The sequence below is a fragment of the Bufo gargarizans genome, chromosome 2 (genome assembly GCF_014858855.1).
Source record: "Bufo gargarizans isolate SCDJY-AF-19 chromosome 2, ASM1485885v1, whole genome shotgun sequence".
Taxonomy (NCBI): Eukaryota; Metazoa; Chordata; class Amphibia; order Anura; family Bufonidae; genus Bufo; species Bufo gargarizans.
In genome coordinates, this window is record NC_058081.1 from 69,219,565 (window position 1) to 69,239,519 (window position 19,955).

The window sequence follows — 19,955 nt, forward strand, 5'->3', positions numbered from 1 at the left end:
AGGTGTTGGGAAAACAAGAAAACTTTAAATACTTAGGGATACAAATCTCTGGAAATATAGAAGAATATGAAAAATTAAATGTGCTCCCCCTATTAAAAGAACTTAGGGCCAAAATACATGTCTGGCGTAGATTACCAATTTCAATACAGGGTCGTGTAAATTTAATAAAAATGGTTTTCCTCCCTAAAATACTATATGTTCTTCAAAATGCCCCAGTTAGGTTGTCGCAGGGTACTTTTAGACTACTTGATAGTTTAATGGGAGATTTCCTCTGGAAAGGTAAGATTCCCAGAATAAAGAGAGAGATACTCCAGCTCCCAGTGAGAGAAGGTGGATTAGCAGTTCCGAATTGTTTTTTTTTACTATATAATTACACAATATGGTCAAATAAAAAGTAGTTTAGATGGTTTGGTGGGTAGGCAGGTAGTAAATAGATTGGGGTGGAAAGAAGAATGGAACTTTTTAGAGGTGCTGGAATCAGGTACACTGGGGAGAAATAGCATCGGAAATAGAGTTTTAAACTTACTGGAATACATATGGGTGGAAATTAAAAAAATACTAGAGATTAAAGGGTTTTTGCAATATACACCTATATGGAAAAATATTAACCTTAAGGAACTGCAGGGGATTAAGACGTATATAGACTGGGAAAAAAATGGGATGAAATACTTAAACCAGATATTCGAACAGGGTAAAATTGAAAGACTTTAATACAATGGTTAGAGAGTTTGGTATACCGCAAAAGGACATATATAAATACTTTCAGCTTAGGAATGCATTGAGGTCAGCTATGCAAGAGGACAAATATAAGATGGAAAGATCTGAGTTATTGCACAAATGTACTAATGTGGGTGAAAGAGGAGGAATAACGGCAAAAAGATATAAGATATTAATGGAGGGAAAAAAGAAACGGGTTACAATATTAGCTAGGAAAAAATGGGAGAACGAACTTCAATTCTTTACGGAAGAAAAATGGAACGATGCTTTAAAGAACTATTCTCGAGTCTCAAACAGGGGTTCACATAAGATCTCACAATTCTTTGTAGTTCATAGGTTGCATAGATCCCCATGGATATTGAAAAGAATGGGTGTTAGAGCTTCGGATGATTGTATAAAATGTGGGGGAGAGAATGCTGATTTAATACATTGTTTTTGGAGATGCCCAAGACTGTTCAGATATTGGACAGAAATAACAGATACTATATACCGAATTTTGAAGGTTCAAATATCAGAAGATCCCATGACTTGTATTTTGGGGGAAACCGAACACCTGAGTCTAAATAGAGATATACGTATTGTCCTGAGTAAAGTGCTATTTCAAGCTAGACTCTTAATACTTAAGAAATGGGTAGGGGCTGACCCCCCAACAGCTCGGCAGTGGAGAAAAGCAGTTGACGACTTGATTAAAGAAGAACGGGTGATGGAGGGCCATAGTAGAAAAGAAAAAACTGTTGATGAAATATGGAAGAGGTGGTTACTTTAGGGCTGGATAGATTGAGCTTTTTTTTTATTTATTTTTTCTTATTTTTTTTGTTTTGTTGTATTACACGTCCCCCTCTCCCTCCCCATAAGGGTGATAGGAGGGTGGGTAAATGGGGAGTAAAAATATTTGTGTATGTATAGAAAAAGATTAGAATGTTTTCTTTCTGATGGATTAAAAATGTAACTTTTATCTAATCTATTGACGATGAATTTTGAGATGATGGAAATAAATAGATATAAAAAAACAAACAAAAAAAAAAACATTGGTGGTTCAGTGGTGGCCAGGTGATGGAAAGTTTGGTGCCTATCGAATTGATAGACACCAAACTTTCCATCACCTGGCCACCACTGAACCACCAATGTTGGGGATAGCGATATTGATGGCATGAGATTGGGCACACAGCCCCGTCTGGCATACATATTTGTGTGGGAAAGTCAACACCCATAACAGCAAGGCCTCATGCACACGACCATATGTATTTTAAGGTCTACAAACTGCAGATCCACAAAATTTGGATTCGCCGCATTTTTCGTGGACCCAGTAGTAAAAATGCCTATTCTTATCCACAAAGTGGACAAGAATAGGCCATGTTCTATGATCTGCGGGACATCCATTTAATTATTCCATTAATTGGGAAGCTGGGAAAAATGTGGTGGAATTGGGAAAATATGAAATTGTTTTATGGGCTTCATTGTTACTTTTTGTTATGTGTTCATTGACAATAAAGAAAATAAAAAAAACACACCAAGGAGTTGTTGGAATGATACTTTTTATAATATATGTGAGTGATTACAAAATTAGAGCGAAAGGAGAATTTTTTGGGGGAAACTGTACAATAAAAGGAGGCTCTTGGACCCTGTTGTGCTACCTCTAGCCTGGATACAAGGTGAGATATGGCCTCAAGCCCAGATACAAGATGGGACACAGCCTCTAGCCCAGATACAAGATGGGACATGGCCTCTAGCCTGGATACAAGATGGGACACGGCCTCTAGCCCGGATACAAGATGGGACACGGCCTCTAGCCCAGATACAAGATGGGACACGGTCTCTAGCCTGGATACAAGATGAGATACGGTCTCTAGCCTGGATACAAGATGAGATATGGCCTCTAGCCTGGATACAAGATGGAGATACAGTTAGACACTGAGGTATATGTAATGCCCCCATGGGCGTAGGAAGCGGGGGGGGACGGGGGGACAAATCCCCCCCAGGTAATAATGCGGGGGGGACAGGTTTGGTCAAATCCTCCCCAGCGGCAGTGTGTGCGGCGGCGGGGCAGGCACTGAGATGAGCGCTTCCATTGTGGAAGAGAAGCGCTCATCTCCATAGTGATCTGTTTGTATCGCCGTCCTCAGGACAGCGATACAAACAGAAGGCTGTGCGGAGGAGCAGGGCAGGGAGGTGTGTCCCTTTCCTGTTCCTCTGATAGGCTGCCGTCACTACTAGGCCGGCAGCCTATCAGAGGCCGGCGTAGGCGGCGAGATGACGTCATCGCGCCGCCTGAGCCGTACTGTGCTGGAGTCGGGACACACAGGGCCGGCTCCAGGTTCATGTGGGCCCTTGGGCGATAAATCCCAGTGGGCCCCCATGAGGCATTTTTTTACATTGACATGTCCCCCTGTGGCTCCCACACGGTATAATGACCCCCAGTGGCCCCTATACAGTATAATGACTACTAGTGGCCCTTCACACAGTATAATGACTACTAGTGGCCCTTCACACAGTATAATGAACCCCCAATTCCCCCCCCCCCCCCACACTGTATAATGACCACCTGTGGCTCTGCATTCAGAATAATAACCCCCAGTTGCCCCCATTCAGAATAATGACCCCCAGTAGCCCCCACACTGGGGGAATACTGTATGGAGGGGGCTCTGGGGGTCATTATACAGAATGGAGGGTCATTGGTGATCATTATACTAAATGGGGGACACTGGGGGTCATTATACTATGTAAAGGGCCCTCACAGTATAATGACCCCACAGTGACCCTCCATTCAGAATAATGACCCCCAGTCGCCCCCACACTGGGGGTTATACTGTATGGAGGGGGCACGAGGGGTTATTATATTTAATGGGGGCTCTAGTGGTCATTATGCTAAATGGAGGGTCAATGGGGATCATTATACTAAATGGGGGGCACTGGGAGTCATTATACTGTGTAAGGGGCCCTCACAGTGTGATGAATGACCCTCCAGTGGCCCCCTCACATACCTATCATTGCAGGGGAGCTGGTGGTCCTGTCATTCACTAACCGCAGCTCCCTGCGCTCCTTCTCTCCGGCGGCCCACTGCAGCAGTGAGCCAGGCCTGGAGGAGAGAAGGAGATGTGCAGTGATGTAGCAGGAACTGACTGGGCCCCACAGCAAATTTTAGTACGCCCCCCTCCCCCCCAATGTGTGTTCACATCACGTTTTTCCTATCGGTTTAATGTATACAAATGTGCAGCACTCCACGTTTTTGTATGCTGCAGAGTCAAGTAAAAAATGCATACGTTAACGTATATGTTTTTTTACAATGGAACTGTATGGTGAATGGACGCCACTGTACGGCATCAGTCTGAGGCATCTGTTAACGCATACATTTTTGGTATACATTAAATTGATGGCAAAAATAGGACGTGAACCCAGCCCTAGAGTCAGAATAAGCACCAGTACACAGCGGAGCAGCGTGGCGGAGAGGGGAGGCCACCATGTACTGACAGAGCGCTACCTGGTCCTGGTGGTCAGGGATTAGGACTGTGCTTCCCAAGGATCATTTTCTACTGGGAAATACAGGGCACAGTATAATACACTAGAATCTATATAATATAAAGATATTAGCCCTACCCCCAAATAATAATACAATTAGGGGGTCATTTATTATATAGAAATACGTCTATATTAGGCGTATTTCTGACACAGATTGTGGTGTGGGCATGGAAGGGGATACAGTTATGGCCATGCAGTTATTGGATACCACCGCCATACAATAATAAAACCACCATACAGTGACCGGATAAAAGGGTATAAGAGTACAGGGAATGACTATGGGCACTGCACAGGGTGTGGTAAGAGGGCACAATGCAGGGTATAAAGGGGCACAGTACAGGGTGGGGGGCACAGTCACATGACCCTGTGACGTTAGAAGGTCCTTATGGTGAATGCGGTTCAGATGCCACCATAATGAGAGGCAGAGGAGTGAAACAGGAGCCCTGGGTGGACAGGAGGGGTGGACACAGCAAGTAGGTTGAAGGGGCTCGGAGGGGGATTCATACAAGAAGTAGGGGCAGGAGGTCTGTGCAGGGCAGCAATAGGAGATAGGAGGGTGAAACAGGAGCTATGGATACATGAGGGAGGAAAGGAGACAGCAGGGGCTCCATGAGGATGAGATAGGACAGGATATGTGGGGGGGGGGGCAGGTGTCATGGAGACAAACTGCTTAATGAAACAGTAACACAACTAAATAGAATGAAGCAGCAGCAGATCGAAGAGTCCCCCCCCCTTCTGTCCCACAGACAAGAGACAGTCACAGTGCAGACTTACTCACAGACTGTCTTCACACTTCTCTGCTCCAGCTCCAGCCCTGCGGTCTCTCTCCTCAGGCAGCATGTGTCCTGTGTAGAGGGGGCGTGTTTTGAGTCTCTGCAGCTCAGAGGGCCCACCAGGGGGGTACTGCGTAAGTGAAATGACAGCAGTGAGAGCTCCCATCTGTATTGATGGAAGTGCTCATAGCAGCTCAGTGGGCTTCCCCAGGAGCATTGGGCCCCGGCACTTGCCCGGGAATGCCGGGTTATGATGCTGACCATGAGGACACAGGCCGGAAGAGGCCTGCATCACATCGCTCCAAAGAGGTAAGTTTAAGTGTTAATTTTTTTTAACTATATACAATCAGGGCTTTTTTTTCGAGCGGAATGCCCCGGAACGGCGTTCCGCCACCTATTTTCTCCGACTCGCCCCCTTTAGTTACTGGGCCCAGCCGGCCCGCTGCTTAGGCTGTGCAGCTGCTTACTTAGTTAGACAGTTTATCATGATTGCTCGCCTCTCAGTCCCTGGCCCTGCAGCTTCCGGCACCTCCAGCTCCCGCCCACCACTGACAGCGGCGGAGAGAGTGAGAGAGCCGAGGAGACGCCGATTCTACAGTGGCCCCAAATCCCGCCCCCAGGCCGACTCCATTGCAGCCTGTCTGGACCCCCAGCCTCCGGCTCCACTGACAGGCCCGCCCAGCAGGCAGGGCGGCTGCTGGAGGCGCGGGCGGCAGTTTAGTGTCGTGGGGTGTCTGCACGAGCAGGAGGCAGAGCGGCACCACCAGGCAGGAAAAGGAAAAAGGTAATTTTTCATTTATTTCATTTTTAAATTAAAAAAGATTGAATTGGCCAATTAGGGGAACAGGGAAGGAAGGGGCCAGGCCGCAGGCACTGGCAGCCTGGCTGTCACGACCATCACTGGCAATGGCATATTGGCACTAGGCAAGGCAGGCAGTGGCACTGGCACACTACTTGGGGCGGCGGGCCCCCCTTGTGCCACTGCCTGCCTTGCCTGCCAGTGCCCTAGTACACAGATGGCCGGCACAGCCGGGCCCCACCCTTCCCCCAAGTAGTGTACAACTGGCAACTAGTGTCACTGGCAGGCAAGGCGGGCACACTACTTGAGGGAAGGATGGGGCCAGGCTGCGCCGGTGTAAAATTTTAACCGAACTATAAAATTTTCCTACCCCCGCCACGTGACTTCCAGTTCGCATGCCCCTATGCGCAGGGACACAGCGCGTGCACCCAACCGCGCATGCGCCCTCAGGGGTATGGAGATTTCACAGTCTTTCTACTTGTGAAATCTCCATCCTGCCCTGTGCATTACTGGCACATGATTGGGGGGCCCTGGTATTACTGGCACATGATTGGGGGGCCCTGTTATTACTTGCACATGATTGGGGGGCCCTGGTATTACTGGCACATGATTGGGGGGGGCCTGGTATTACTGGCACATGATTGGGGGGGGCCCTGGTATTACTGGCACATGATTGGCGGGGGGTCTGTTATTACTGGCACATGATTGGGGGGCCCTGGTATTACTGGCACATGATTGGGAGGGGGGGGCTGTTATTACTGGCACATGATTGGGGGGGCCCTGTTATTACTGGCACATGATTGGGGGGCCCTGTTATTACTGGCACATGATTGGGGGGCTGTTATTACTGGCACATGATTGGGGGGGCCCTGGTATTACTGGCACATGATTGGGGGGCCCTGGTATTGCTGGCACATAATTGGGGGGGTCCCTGGTATTACTGGCACATGATTGGGGGGGCTCTGGTATTACTGGCACATGATTGGGGGGGTCTGGCATTACTGGAACATGATTGGGGGGGTCTGTTATTACTGGCATGTGATTGGGGGGGCCCTGGTATTACTGGCACATGATTGGGGGGTCTGTTATTACTGGCACATGATTGGGGGGGCCCTGGTATTACTGGCACATGATTGGGGGGCCTGTTATTACTGGCACATGATTGGGGGGGCCCTGTTATTACTGGCACACGATTGGGGTGCCCTGTTATTACTGGCACATGATTGGGGGGGCCTGTTATTACTGGCACATGATTGGGGGGGCTGTTATTACTGGCACATGATTAGGGGGGCTGTTATTACTGGCACATGATTGGGGGGGCCCTGGTATTACTGGCACATGATTGGGGGTCTGGTATTACTGGCACATGATTGGGGGGGCTGTTATTACTGGCACATGATTGGGGGGGCTGTTATTACTGGCACATGATTGGGGGGCTGTTATTACTGGCTGATGGGGGGGCTGATGAGAGGCACTGGGGGCTGATGAGAGGCACTGGGGGCTGCTGGAGAGGCACTAGGGGCTGCTATGAGGCATAGGGCTCTTATCTGAGGTCCGATTGGGGGGCATTCATATTGGGGTCTGAGCTGAGGTGTGATCTAAGGTCTTATTAACATTGGGGATCTTATTGGGGCTGTTAGCTGAGGTATTATTAACATTGGGGGTCTGACCTGAGGTGTAATGAAAAATATTTTTTTCTTATTGTGCCCACTTCCAGCCTGGAGCCCAGTTGCCCAGAGCACTGATCCGGAGCAGCTTGGAGAAAAAGGCCTCACAGTCTCCTACACTCCTTCTGCCCGGGGGCCCTGGTATTACTGGCACATGATTGGGAGGGGGGGCTGTTATTACTGGCACATGATTGGGGGGGGCCCTGTTATTACTGGCACATGATTGGGGGGCCCTGTTATTACTGGCACATGATTGGGGGGCTGTTATTACTGGCACATGATTGGGGGGGCCCTGGTATTACTGGCACATGATTGGGGGGCCCTGGTATTGCTGGCACATAATTGGGGGGGTCCCTGGTATTACTGGCACATGATTGGGGGGGCTCTGGTATTACTGGCACATGATTGGGGGGGTCTGGCATTACTGGAACATGATTGGGGGGTCTGTTATTACTGGCATGTGATTGGGGGGCCCCTGGTTTTACTGGCACATGATTGGGGGGTCTGTTATTACTGGCACATGATTGGGGGACCCTGGTATTACTGGCACATGATTGGGGGGCCTGTTATTACTGGCACATGATTGGGGGGGGCCCTGTTATTACTGGCACACGATTGGGGTGCCCTGTTATTACTGGCACATGATTGGGGGGGCCTGTTATTACTGGCACATGATTGGGGGGGCTGTTATTACTGGCACATGATTAGGGGGGCTGTTATTACTGGCACATGATTGGGGGGGCCCTGGTATTACTGGCACATGATTGGGGGGTCTGGTATTACTGGCACATGATTGGGGGAGGGCCCTGTTATTACTGGCACATGATTGGGGGGGGCTGTTATTACTAGCACATGATTGGGGGGGCTGTTATTACTGGCACATGATTGGGGGGCTGTTATTACTGGCTGATGGGGGGGCTGATGAGAGGCACTGGGGGGCTGATATGGAGGGGGCACGAGGGGTTATTATATTTAATGGGGGCTCTAGTGGTCATTATGCTAAATGGAGGGTCAATGGGGATCATTATACTAAATGGGGGGCACTGGGAGTCATTATACTGTGTAAGGGGCCCTCACAGTGTGATGAATGACCCTCCAGTGGCCCCCTCACATACCTATCATTGCAGGGGAGCTGGTGGTCCTGTCATTCACTAACCGCAGCTCCCTGCGCTCCTTCTCTCCGGCGGCCCACTGCAGCAGTGAGCCAGGCCTGGAGGAGAGAAGGAGATGTGCAGTGATGTAGCAGGAACTGACTGGGCCCCACAGCAAATTTTAGTACGCCCCCCTCCCCCCCAATGTGTGTTCACATCACGTTTTTCCTATCGGTTTAATGTATACAAATGTGCAGCACTCCACGTTTTTGTATGCTGCAGAGTCAAGTAAAAAATGCATACGTTAACGTATATGTTTTTTTACAATGGAACTGTATGGTGAATAGACGCCACTGTACGGCATCAGTCTGAGGCATCTGTTAACGCATACATTTTTGGTATACATTAAATTGATGGCAAAAATAGGACGTGAACCCAGCCCTAGAGTCAGAATAAGCACCAGTACACAGCGGAGCAGCGTGGCGGAGAGGGGAGGCCACCATGTACTGACAGAGCGCTACCTGGTCCTGGTGGTCAGGGATTAGGACTGTGCTTCCCAAGGATCATTTTCTACTGGGAAATACAGGGCACAGTATAATACACTAGAATCTATATAATATAAAGATATTAGCCCTACCCCCAAATAATAATACAATTAGGGGGTCATTTATTATATAGAAATACGTCTATATTAGGCGTATTTCTGACACAGATTGTGGTGTGGGCATGGAAGGGGATACAGTTATGGCCATGCAGTTATTGGATACCACCGCCATACAATAATAAAACCACCATACAGTGACCGGATAAAAGGGTATAAGAGTACAGGGAATGACTATGGGCACTGCACAGGGTGTGGTAAGAGGGCACAATGCAGGGTATAAAGGGGCACAGTACAGGGTGGGGGGCACAGTCACATGACCCTGTGACGTTAGAAGGTCCTTATGGTGAATGCGGTTCAGATGCCACCATAATGAGAGGCAGAGGAGTGAAACAGGAGCCCTGGGTGGACAGGAGGGGTGGACACAGCAAGTAGGTTGAAGGGGCTCGGAGGGGGATTCATACAAGAAGTAGGGGCAGGAGGTCTGTGCAGGGCAGCAATAGGAGATAGGAGGGTGAAACAGGAGCTATGGATACATGAGGGAGGAAAGGAGACAGCAGGGGCTCCATGAGGATGAGATAGGACAGGATATGTGGGGGGGGGGGGGGCAGGTGTCATGGAGACAAACTGCTTAATGAAACAGTAACACAACTAAATAGAATGAAGCAGCAGCAGATCGAAGAGTCCCCCCCCCCCTTCTGTCCCACAGACAAGAGACAGTCACAGTGCAGACTTACTCACAGACTGTCTTCACACTTCTCTGCTCCAGCTCCAGCCCTGCGGTCTCTCTCCTCAGGCAGCATGTGTCCTGTGTAGAGGGGGCGTGTTTTGAGTCTCTGCAGCTCAGAGGGCCCACCAGGGGGGTACTGCGTAAGTGAAATGACAGCAGTGAGAGCTCCCATCTGTATTGATGGAAGTGCTCATAGCAGCTCAGTGGGCTTCCCCAGGAGCATTGGGCCCCGGCACTTGCCCGGGAATGCCGGGTTATGATGCTGACCATGAGGACACAGGCCGGAAGAGGCCTGCATCACATCGCTCCAAAGAGGTAAGTTTAAGTGTTAATTTTTTTTAACTATATACAATCAGGGCTTTTTTTTCGAGCGGAATGCCCCGGAACGGCGTTCCGCCACCTATTTTCTCCGACTCGCCCCCTTTAGTTACTGGGCCCAGCCGGCCCGCTGCTTAGGCTGTGCAGCTGCTTACTTAGTTAGACAGTTTATCATGATTGCTCGCCTCTCAGTCCCTGGCCCTGCAGCTTCCGGCACCTCCAGCTCCCGCCCACCACTGACAGCGGCGGAGAGAGTGAGAGAGCCGAGGAGACGCCGATTCTACAGTGGCCCCAAATCCCGCCCCCAGGCCGACTCCATTGCAGCCTGTCTGGACCCCCAGCCTCCGGCTCCACTGACAGGCCCGCCCAGCAGGCAGGGCGGCTGCTGGAGGCGCGGGCGGCAGTTTAGTGTCGTGGGGTGTCTGCACGAGCAGGAGGCAGAGCGGCACCACCAGGCAGGAAAAGGAAAAAGGTAATTTTTCATTTATTTCATTTTTAAATTAAAAAAGATTGAATTGGCCAATTAGGGGAACAGGGAAGGAAGGGGCCAGGCCGCAGGCACTGGCAGCCTGGCTGTCACGACCATCACTGGCAATGGCATATTGGCACTAGGCAAGGCAGGCAGTGGCACTGGCACACTACTTGGGGCGGCGGGCCCCCCTTGTGCCACTGCCTGCCTTGCCTGCCAGTGCCCTAGTACACAGATGGCCGGCACAGCCGGGCCCCACCCTTCCCCCAAGTAGTGTACAACTGGCAACTAGTGTCACTGGCAGGCAAGGCGGGCACACTACTTGAGGGAAGGATGGGGCCAGGCTGCGCCGGTGTAAAATTTTAACCGAACTATAAAATTTTCCTACCCCCGCCACGTGACTTCCAGTTCGCACGCCCCTATGCGCAGGGACACAGCTCGTGCACCCAACCGCGCATGCGCCCTCAGGGGTATGGAGATTTCACAGTCTTTCTACTTGTGAAATCTCCATCCTGCCCTGTGCATTACTGGCACATGATTGGGGGGCCCTGGTATTACTGGCACATGATTGGGGGGCCCTGTTATTACTTGCACATGATTGGGGGGCCCTGGTATTACTGGCACATGATTGGGGGGGGGCCTGGTATTACTGGCACATGATTGGGGGGGGCCCTGGTATTACTGGCACATGATTGGCGGGGGGTCTGTTATTACTGGCACATGATTGGGGGGCCCTGGTATTACTGGCACATGATTGGGAGGGGGGGGCTGTTATTACTGGCACATGATTGGGGGGGCCCTGTTATTACTGGCACATGATTGGGGGGCCCTGTTATTACTGGCACATGATTGGGGGGCTGTTATTACTGGCACATGATTGGGGGGGCCCTGGTATTACTGGCACATGATTGGGGGGCCCTGGTATTGCTGGCACATAATTGGGGGGGTCCCTGGTATTACTGGCACATGATTGGGGGGGCTCTGGTATTACTGGCACATGATTGGGGGGGTCTGGCATTACTGGAACATGATTGGGGGGGTCTGTTATTACTGGCATGTGATTGGGGGGGCCCTGGTATTACTGGCACATGATTGGGGGGTCTGTTATTACTGGCACATGATTGGGGGGGCCCTGGTATTACTGGCACATGATTGGGGGGCCTGTTATTACTGGCACATGATTGGGGGGGCCCTGTTATTACTGGCACACGATTGGGGTGCCCTGTTATTACTGGCACATGATTGGGGGGGCCTGTTATTACTGGCACATGATTGGGGGGGCTGTTATTACTGGCACATGATTAGGGGGGCTGTTATTACTGGCACATGATTGGGGGGGCCCTGGTATTACTGGCACATGATTGGGGGTCTGGTATTACTGGCACATGATTGGGGGGGCTGTTATTACTGGCACATGATTGGGGGGGCTGTTATTACTGGCACATGATTGGGGGGCTGTTATTACTGGCTGATGGGGGGGCTGATGAGAGGCACTGGGGGCTGATGAGAGGCACTGGGGGCTGCTGGAGAGGCACTAGGGGCTGCTATGAGGCATAGGGCTCTTATCTGAGGTCCGATTGGGGGGCATTCATATTGGGGTCTGAGCTGAGGTGTGATCTAAGGTCTTATTAACATTGGGGATCTTATTGGGGCTGTTAGCTGAGGTATTATTAACATTGGGGGTCTGACCTGAGGTGTAATGAAAAATATTTTTTTCTTATTGTGCCCACTTCCAGCCTGGAGCCCAGTTGCCCAGAGCACTGATCCGGAGCAGCTTGGAGAAAAAGGCCTCACAGTCTCCTACACTCCTTCTGCCCGGGGGCCCTGGTATTACTGGCACATGATTGGGAGGGGGGGCTGTTATTACTGGCACATGATTGGGGGGGGCCCTGTTATTACTGGCACATGATTGGGGGGCCCTGTTATTACTGGCACATGATTGGGGGGCTGTTATTACTGGCACATGATTGGGGGGGCCCTGGTATTACTGGCACATGATTGGGGGGCCCTGGTATTGCTGGCACATAATTGGGGGGGTCCCTGATATTACTGGCACATGATTGGGGGGGCTCTGGTATTACTGGCACATGATTGGGGGGGGTCTGGCATTACTGGAACATGATTGGGGGGGTCTGTTATTACTGGCATGTGATTGGGGGGGCCCTGGTTTTACTGGCACATGATTGGGGGGTCTGTTATTACTGGCACATGATTGGGGGGCCCTGGTATTACTGGCACATGATTGGGGGGCCTGTTATTACTGGCACATGATTGGGGGGGGCCCTGTTATTACTGGCACACGATTGGGGTGCCCTGTTATTACTGGCACATGATTGGGGGGGCCTGTTATTACTGGCACATGATTGGGGGGGCTGTTATTACTGGCACATGATTAGGGGGGCTGTTATTACTGGCACATGATTGGGGGGGCCCTGGTATTACTGGCACATGATTGGGGGGTCTGGTATTACTGGCACATGATTGGGGGAGGGCCCTGTTATTACTGGCACATGATTGGGGGGGGCTGTTATTACTAGCACATGATTGGGGGGGCTGTTATTACTGGCACATGATTGGGGGGCTGTTATTACTGGCTGATGGGGGGGCTGATGAGAGGCACTGGGGGGCTGATGAGAGGCACTGGGGGGCTGATGAGAGGCACTGGGGGCTGATGAGAGGCACTGGGGGCTGCTGGAGAGGCACTAGGGGCTGCTATGAGGCATAGGGCTCTTATCTGAGGTCCGATTGGGGGGCATTCATATTGGGGTCTGAGCTGAGGTGTGATCTAAGGTCTTATTAACATTGGGGATCTTATTGGGGCTGTTAGCTGAGGTATTATTAACATTGGGGGTCTGACCTGAGGTGTAATGAAAAATATTTTTTTCTTATTGTGCCCACTTCCAGCCTGGAGCCCAGTTGCCCAGAGCACTGATCCGGAGCAGCTTGGAGAAAAAGGCCTCACAGTCTCCTACACTCCTTCTGCCCGGGGGCCCTGGTATTACTGGCACATGATTGGGAGGGGGGGCTGTTATTACTGGCACATGATTGGGGGGGCCCTGTTATTACTGGCACATGATTGGGGGGCCGTTATTACTGGCACATGATTGGGGGGCTGTTATTACTGGCACATGATTGGGGGGGCCCTGGTATTACTGGCACATGATTGGGGGGCCCTGGTATTGCTGGCACATAATTGGGGGGGTCCCTGGTATTACTGGCACATGATTGGGGGGTCTCTGGTATTACTGGCACATGATTGGGGGGTCTGGCATTACTGGAACATGATTGGGGGGGTCTGTTATTACTGGCATGTGATTGGGGGGCCCTGGTATTACTGGCACATGATTGGGGGGTCTGTTATTACTGGCACATGATTGGGGGGCCCTGGTATTACTGGCACATGATTGGGGGGCCTGTTATTACTGGCACATGATTGGGGGGCCCTGTTATTACTGGCACATGATTGGGGTGCCCTGTTATTACTGGCACATGATTGGGGGGGCCTGTTATTACTGGCACATGATTGGGGGGGCTGTTATTACTGGCACATGATTAGGGGGGCTGTTATTACTGGCACATGATTGGGGGGGCCCTGGTATTACTGGCACATGATTGGGGGGTCTGGTATTACTGGCACATGATTGGGGGAGGGCCCTGTTATTACTGGCACATGATTGGGGGGGCTGTTATTACTGGCACATGATTGGGGGGCTGTTATTACTGGATGATGGGGGGGCTGATGAGAGGCACTGGGGGGGCTGATGAGAGGCACTGGGGGGCTGATGAGAGGCACTGGGGGCTGATGAGAGGCACTGGGGGCTGCTGGAGAGGCACTAGGGGCTGCTATGATGCATAGGGCTCTTATCTGAGGTCCGATTGGGGGGCATTCATATTGGGGTCTGAGCTGAGGTGTGATCTAAGGTCTTATTAACATTGGGGATCTTATTGGGGCTGTTAGCTGAGGTATTATTAACATTGGGGGTCTGACCTGAGGTGTAATGAAAAATATTTTTTTCTTATTGTGCCCACTTCCAGCCTGGAGCCCAGTTGCCCAGAGCACTGATCCGGAGCAGCTTGGAGAAAAAGGCCTCACAGTCTCCTACACTCCTTCTGCCCGGCCAAGCCAGCCAGCACCCCCGAGGCCAAGCCAGCCAGCACCCCCGAGTCTTCAGAACTGTAAGTAAATTATATATAAGGGGAGATTATTGTTTCGGCGGAGGGAGTGCCAGAGAAAGTACCCGGGATAACTGAAATATATGCCAAACGTTTGGTTAATTTCTGTGACCTGATAAACAAAGAACTGTTCCTTTTGCATATTTTTTTGTTGTGAGATTTTTCACACACACACACTTAAAATTTAACGATATAAACAACTCGCAGTTTACTGAATAAGAATATACCCGGCGAGAAAAAATGCTGTCCCCCCATATTTTTGGGGGTTCCTACACCCATGAATGCCCCAGAAGTGCATTACCACCTTTTAGACCCCACCCCCCACTATCTTCTACGGTGTATTTGTATTTCTGAATTTGTGACTGTTGAATGTAATGTACCTGGTTCATCAGCAGGTGGCAGCAAGCTTGGCAGAACTATGTTACACAGAATGGAACCCTTCTTTCCATTATAGCCCTCTCTAGGAAAGGGAGGGACTAGATAGTGAAGGTCAGTCTAGCCTAACCCTTCTAGGGGAGAGGTCGAGTCTATCTTACCCCCTGCTTGGGGAAGGTAGCAGACCCTCGTCCCTGCTGGACGAGCCCTGCAGGAGAGAGTTTAGAGTACCCCTCCTAAGGGAAGGCTGTGTGACAGTCAGCATATCTGCTCTGCTGGAACAAGAGAGAAAAGCAAAGAGCCTCAGAAGCCAGGAGGATAAGTTCCCTGGATAAAGATACAGATAAAGATAAATACAGAGTAAGACTACCAAGCTAAGTCCAGCCTACAGAAAGGAAAAGTTTCTATTTAATCCTGTTAGCACAGTAGAGCTAGTGAGCAACAGACGTTGCAGAGCCGAGTGTGTTTGCCTGCCAGAATAATGCCAAACCTTACTGGTAACCAAGATAAAGTTGGAAGATTGTTTTCCTGATGAAAGTTTACTCAAGTAAAGCTGTTATCAACTATATACAAGGCCTGGACTCAGTTTATTCTACAAATCCCTCAACTATTTACCTTATTTGCACTGCTGCGGACGACTACGCCTAGGGTTCCAGGATATCCCGGTAGGAGCACCGTGACACGTGCACAGCCACATCCAAAGGGACATTATAGGCTACCCTTATACCACTCTGGAATTCCTACACCTGGGTACCACCAACACCATCTACTTAAGGGGACTCTGTCCCTTGTTGCTTCAATGCAACTGGCGTCACGAGAAAAGCTTTTATTGAAAGGGACGTCTATGTTCGCCGCACATACAGTTTCTGTATGGTATCCTGCAGCACATTTACAGCTGGGCCTGTAGATCCTGCTTACTCCTAGGTTGCTGAAGTTGGCATCTCAGCTGGTCCCATAAATGCCCAATCGATGATAAATCTGAAGACCGGGCAGCCAAAGAAACATTATAATTTAGGGGAGACATTTCTAGAAACCCTTGCTGTGTGTGGGCCAGCATTATCCTGCTGAATAATACCAGTTGGAAGCCCTACCATGAGAGGAACACACGTGGCCGCAGGATGTCCTGCATATATCACTGAGCTGTTAGTGTCCCTCGTACCTCTACTAGGGGATCTGAATATGCAATCATTAGATAACTTCTACCTTAAACTGTAAAGGCTTACCATTGCAGTCTATGAAAAAATTGCTGTGTTTCTACTGAGCCGTACCTGAGGGAGTACCATAGGAACTTTACTATGACAGACCTCGGAGCTGTTACAAGACTTATGGCTGCCCTAGCAACTGATTAGCTCCCGCATTCTTGCTGCGGTGTTCGGTCATCTCATGTTCACAACCGATCACGAGCCGTGGGGTTAAAGGCCCGTCATCGGAGTTGCCTTTGATCACAGACACTGTAGGCAGGTGTTTGGTATGTACAGTCGTGGCCAAAAGTTTTGAGAATGACACAAATATTCGTTTTTACAAAGTTTGCTGCTAAACTGCTTTTAGATCTTTGTGTCAGTTGTTTCTGTGATGCAGTGAAATATAATTACACGCACTTCATACTTTTCAAAGGCTTTTGAAAGGGCAAAAAATCCCATTTGTTTATCACTGATTTCCAATTTTTTTTTTATATAGAACTACATTCTTTATGTAATTAATCAAAATAGGAGGTTTATTCTGTAAGATAAATGATTAAAGAATGTAGTTTTACATAGAAAAGAATGTAAAATCTGTGGAAAACGTATGGGATTTTTTGCCCTTTAGGCGGTTTGTATGTAGTGACTAGTGATATTTACATCCAACTAGAAAATGCCACTTGTAAAACAGCGCCGTCTGCACAGGGAGCTCCACTATCCCCCGCAAATCTCAGTTGAATGAAACTAGCAGACGTCAGATAGGGGTAGCCTCTCAGTGCTGCATGTGTTAGGGTAAATGCACACGTTCAGGATTTATGTGTGGAGAATGTGCATTGAAATCCGCAGGTGTTCGCAGGGAAATCCGTGCGGATTTGCATGTGGATTTGATGCAGATTTGGTGCAGATATTACGCATGCGGATTTTATTCTCCCAATTGAAGTGAATGGAGAAAATCCGGTCAGGAAAAATAATATAAATTGACCTGCTGTGGATTTTGAAATCCGCACAGAAAAAATCTGCACCGTGTACATGAGAATTTCAAATTCTCCTAGAATACAATCGATCTACAAATCTTATAGTGAGCTTTTACAATCCATAATTGCGGACATCCGGTATTTCACCTTCATCTTTCCTTTATTCAGCATATCCAAAAGCATACACCACGAGGGATGCTGAGATGCACATCACTCCACCCCCCCTCGGCGCAAAAATGCGTAACGCTTCACGAATTTGCGTGTCATCCTTCGACAGCTCATATACTAAAACTGGAACGATACAGAGAAGATTAGCAAGGCCCCTGCGCAAGGATGACACGCAAATTCCTGAAGCATTCCATATTTTTGCGCAGAGGGGAGGAGGATGAAGCGAGTCCTTCATGGTGTATACGTTTATCGACTGTGCGTTTGGATATACTGAATGAAGAAAAGATAAAGGTGAAATACCAGAAGTCCATGAGTATGGATTGAAAAAGCTTATTATAACCGGTCACACATCTGCAAAATGGGTCCATATCCGTTCTGCAGAATTTTGCGGAACGAGTGCGGACCCATTCATTTTCAATGGGGCCGAAAAAAATGCCGACAGCACACCGTGTGCTGTCTGCATCCGCACTTCTGTTCCAAGGCCCCGCATAAAATAGAACATGCCTTATTCTTTTTCGCAGCCACGGACAAGAATAGGTATTTCTATCACAGGGCCGGACATATGCGGTCTGCAAAACAGTTGCGGACGTGTGAATGCACAGTATTTTGCAGTCCGCAAAAAACGGATCGGCAAAAAATACAGATGACGTCCATGTGCATTCCGTATTTTGCGGAACAGAACAGCTGGCCCCTAATAGAACAGTCCTATCCTTGTCCGTAATGCGGATAATAATAGGACATGTTATTTTTTTTTGCGGAACGTAAATACGGACATACAGAAACGGAATGCACGCGGAGTAACTTCCGTTTTTTTTGAGGGCCCATTGAAATGAACGGGCATATGGTCTGCCCAAAAAACATAATGGACACAGAAATAAAATACGTTCGTGTGCATGAGCCCTAAGGCTACATGCACACGAACGTATTTTGTTTCCGTATCCATTCAGTTTTTTTTGCGGATTAGATGAGGACCCATTTAATGTGTGCTGTCCACATCCGGATGTCTGTTCCATAGCCCCGCAAAAAATATAGAGCATGTCTTAGGCTCCATTCACACGTCCGCAATTTTGTTCCGCATTCTGCGGAACGGAATTGCGGACCCATTCATTTCTATGGGGCAGCACTTCCGGGTCCGCACTTCCGTTCCGCAAAAAATTAGAGCATGCCCTATTCTTGTCCGCAATTGCTGACAAGAACAGGCATATTCTAATAGTGCCGGCGATGTGCGGTCCGCAAAATGCGTAACGCACATTGCCGCTGTCCGTGTTTTGCGGATCCGAAAAAAACACGTTGCGGACGTGTAAATGGAGCCTAATTCTTGTCCGTTTCGTGGACAAGGATAGGCATTGTTACAATAGATCCGCAAAAAAAAAAAAAGATGCAATACGGATGCCAAAAGGACGTGATCAGTATTTTTTGCGGATCAGTGTTTTCCGGACCACTAAACACATACAGTCGTGTGAATGTAGCCCAACACATCCAACACTGAGAGGCTAATAATGTCAGAAATCTGCTAGTTTGATTCAACTGTGATTAGGACATGAAATGAAGAGAGAATAAAATCCTCTGAAGGAGTGTACACCATAGTGGGTATAAAACTTACCATTTCTCCTTGTAACATCTTGAATATTCTTCTTTTCTTTTCCTTTCATTCTTAAGTCCCGCGCTGCAATGTTATACTGCGTCCCGGTCAGCATCAAGTGTCACTACGAAACTCTTATTTTCTCTTTACATGGTGAACATCTAGAAAAGAGAAGTGAGTGCCCCTGAGAGGGCAGCTGAAACTGTAAGATGTACAAAACTTCCTAAAATCTATATATATATATAAAAAAAAAGGACGTATGTGTGTATGTATGTGTCTATGTTCAGCGAAAACACAAAAACGCAACCATCCATTTCAACGAAACTTGGTATATACATCCCTTGCTACCCCTTGCCGGGGTCTCAGCTCTCTAGGACGTACCGTTCCCGAGATATTCCCAAAATATGACCTGCATTATCCAGCCTTTCACTTAAATCCTAACTGCCATACACACAGTCACATGTCCCTTATCAGCCAATAGAAGCTCGCAGGTCCTACTCCAGGTTGCCATAACAACTGATCACATGTTTTAGCAGTTAGCAGGTCCTTAAATATTCAGTCATATGACGTATGACGGCACAACTACACTGCTACATGCATGGGGGGCAGGGGCCACTATTAAACGGACGGGCGCTATGGAGTTCACTGTTAAAGGGGCAGGCGCTGTAGGGTTCACTGTTAAAGAGGCGGGCACCGTGGAGTTCACTGTTAAAGGGGCGGGCATCGCAGAGTTCACTGTTAAAGAGGCGGGCACCGTGGAGTTCACTGTTAAATGGGCGGGCACCGTGGAGGTCACTGTTAAAGGGGCGGTCACTGTTGAAGGG

General features: G+C 49.1%; 1 protein-coding gene and 1 non-coding gene across 5 annotated transcripts in view; one reads left to right on the forward strand and one right to left on the reverse strand.

The window, feature by feature from the left end:
* LOC122927361 (CD209 antigen-like protein C) overlaps window positions 1-19,291 on the reverse strand; it is a 99,957-nt gene extending 80,666 nt beyond the window's left edge. For 2 of the 4 annotated variants that reach the window (XM_044279140.1, XM_044279139.1), the window contains exon 1: window positions 19,153-19,261. In XM_044279140.1, coding sequence (XP_044135075.1) covers window positions 19,153-19,246 — 94 coding nt within the window. In that variant the 5' untranslated portion in view covers window positions 19,247-19,261. Of the gene's footprint in view, window positions 1-19,152 lie in introns of all 4 variants that reach the window. The other 2 variants (XR_006387780.1, XM_044279144.1) reach the window with 2 other exon arrangements.
* Window positions 17,642-17,749, forward strand: LOC122929805. The gene has a single exon (XR_006388024.1). It is a non-coding gene; the product is annotated as a U6 spliceosomal RNA (small nuclear RNA).
* Window positions 19,292-19,955: the final 664 nt, after the last annotated feature.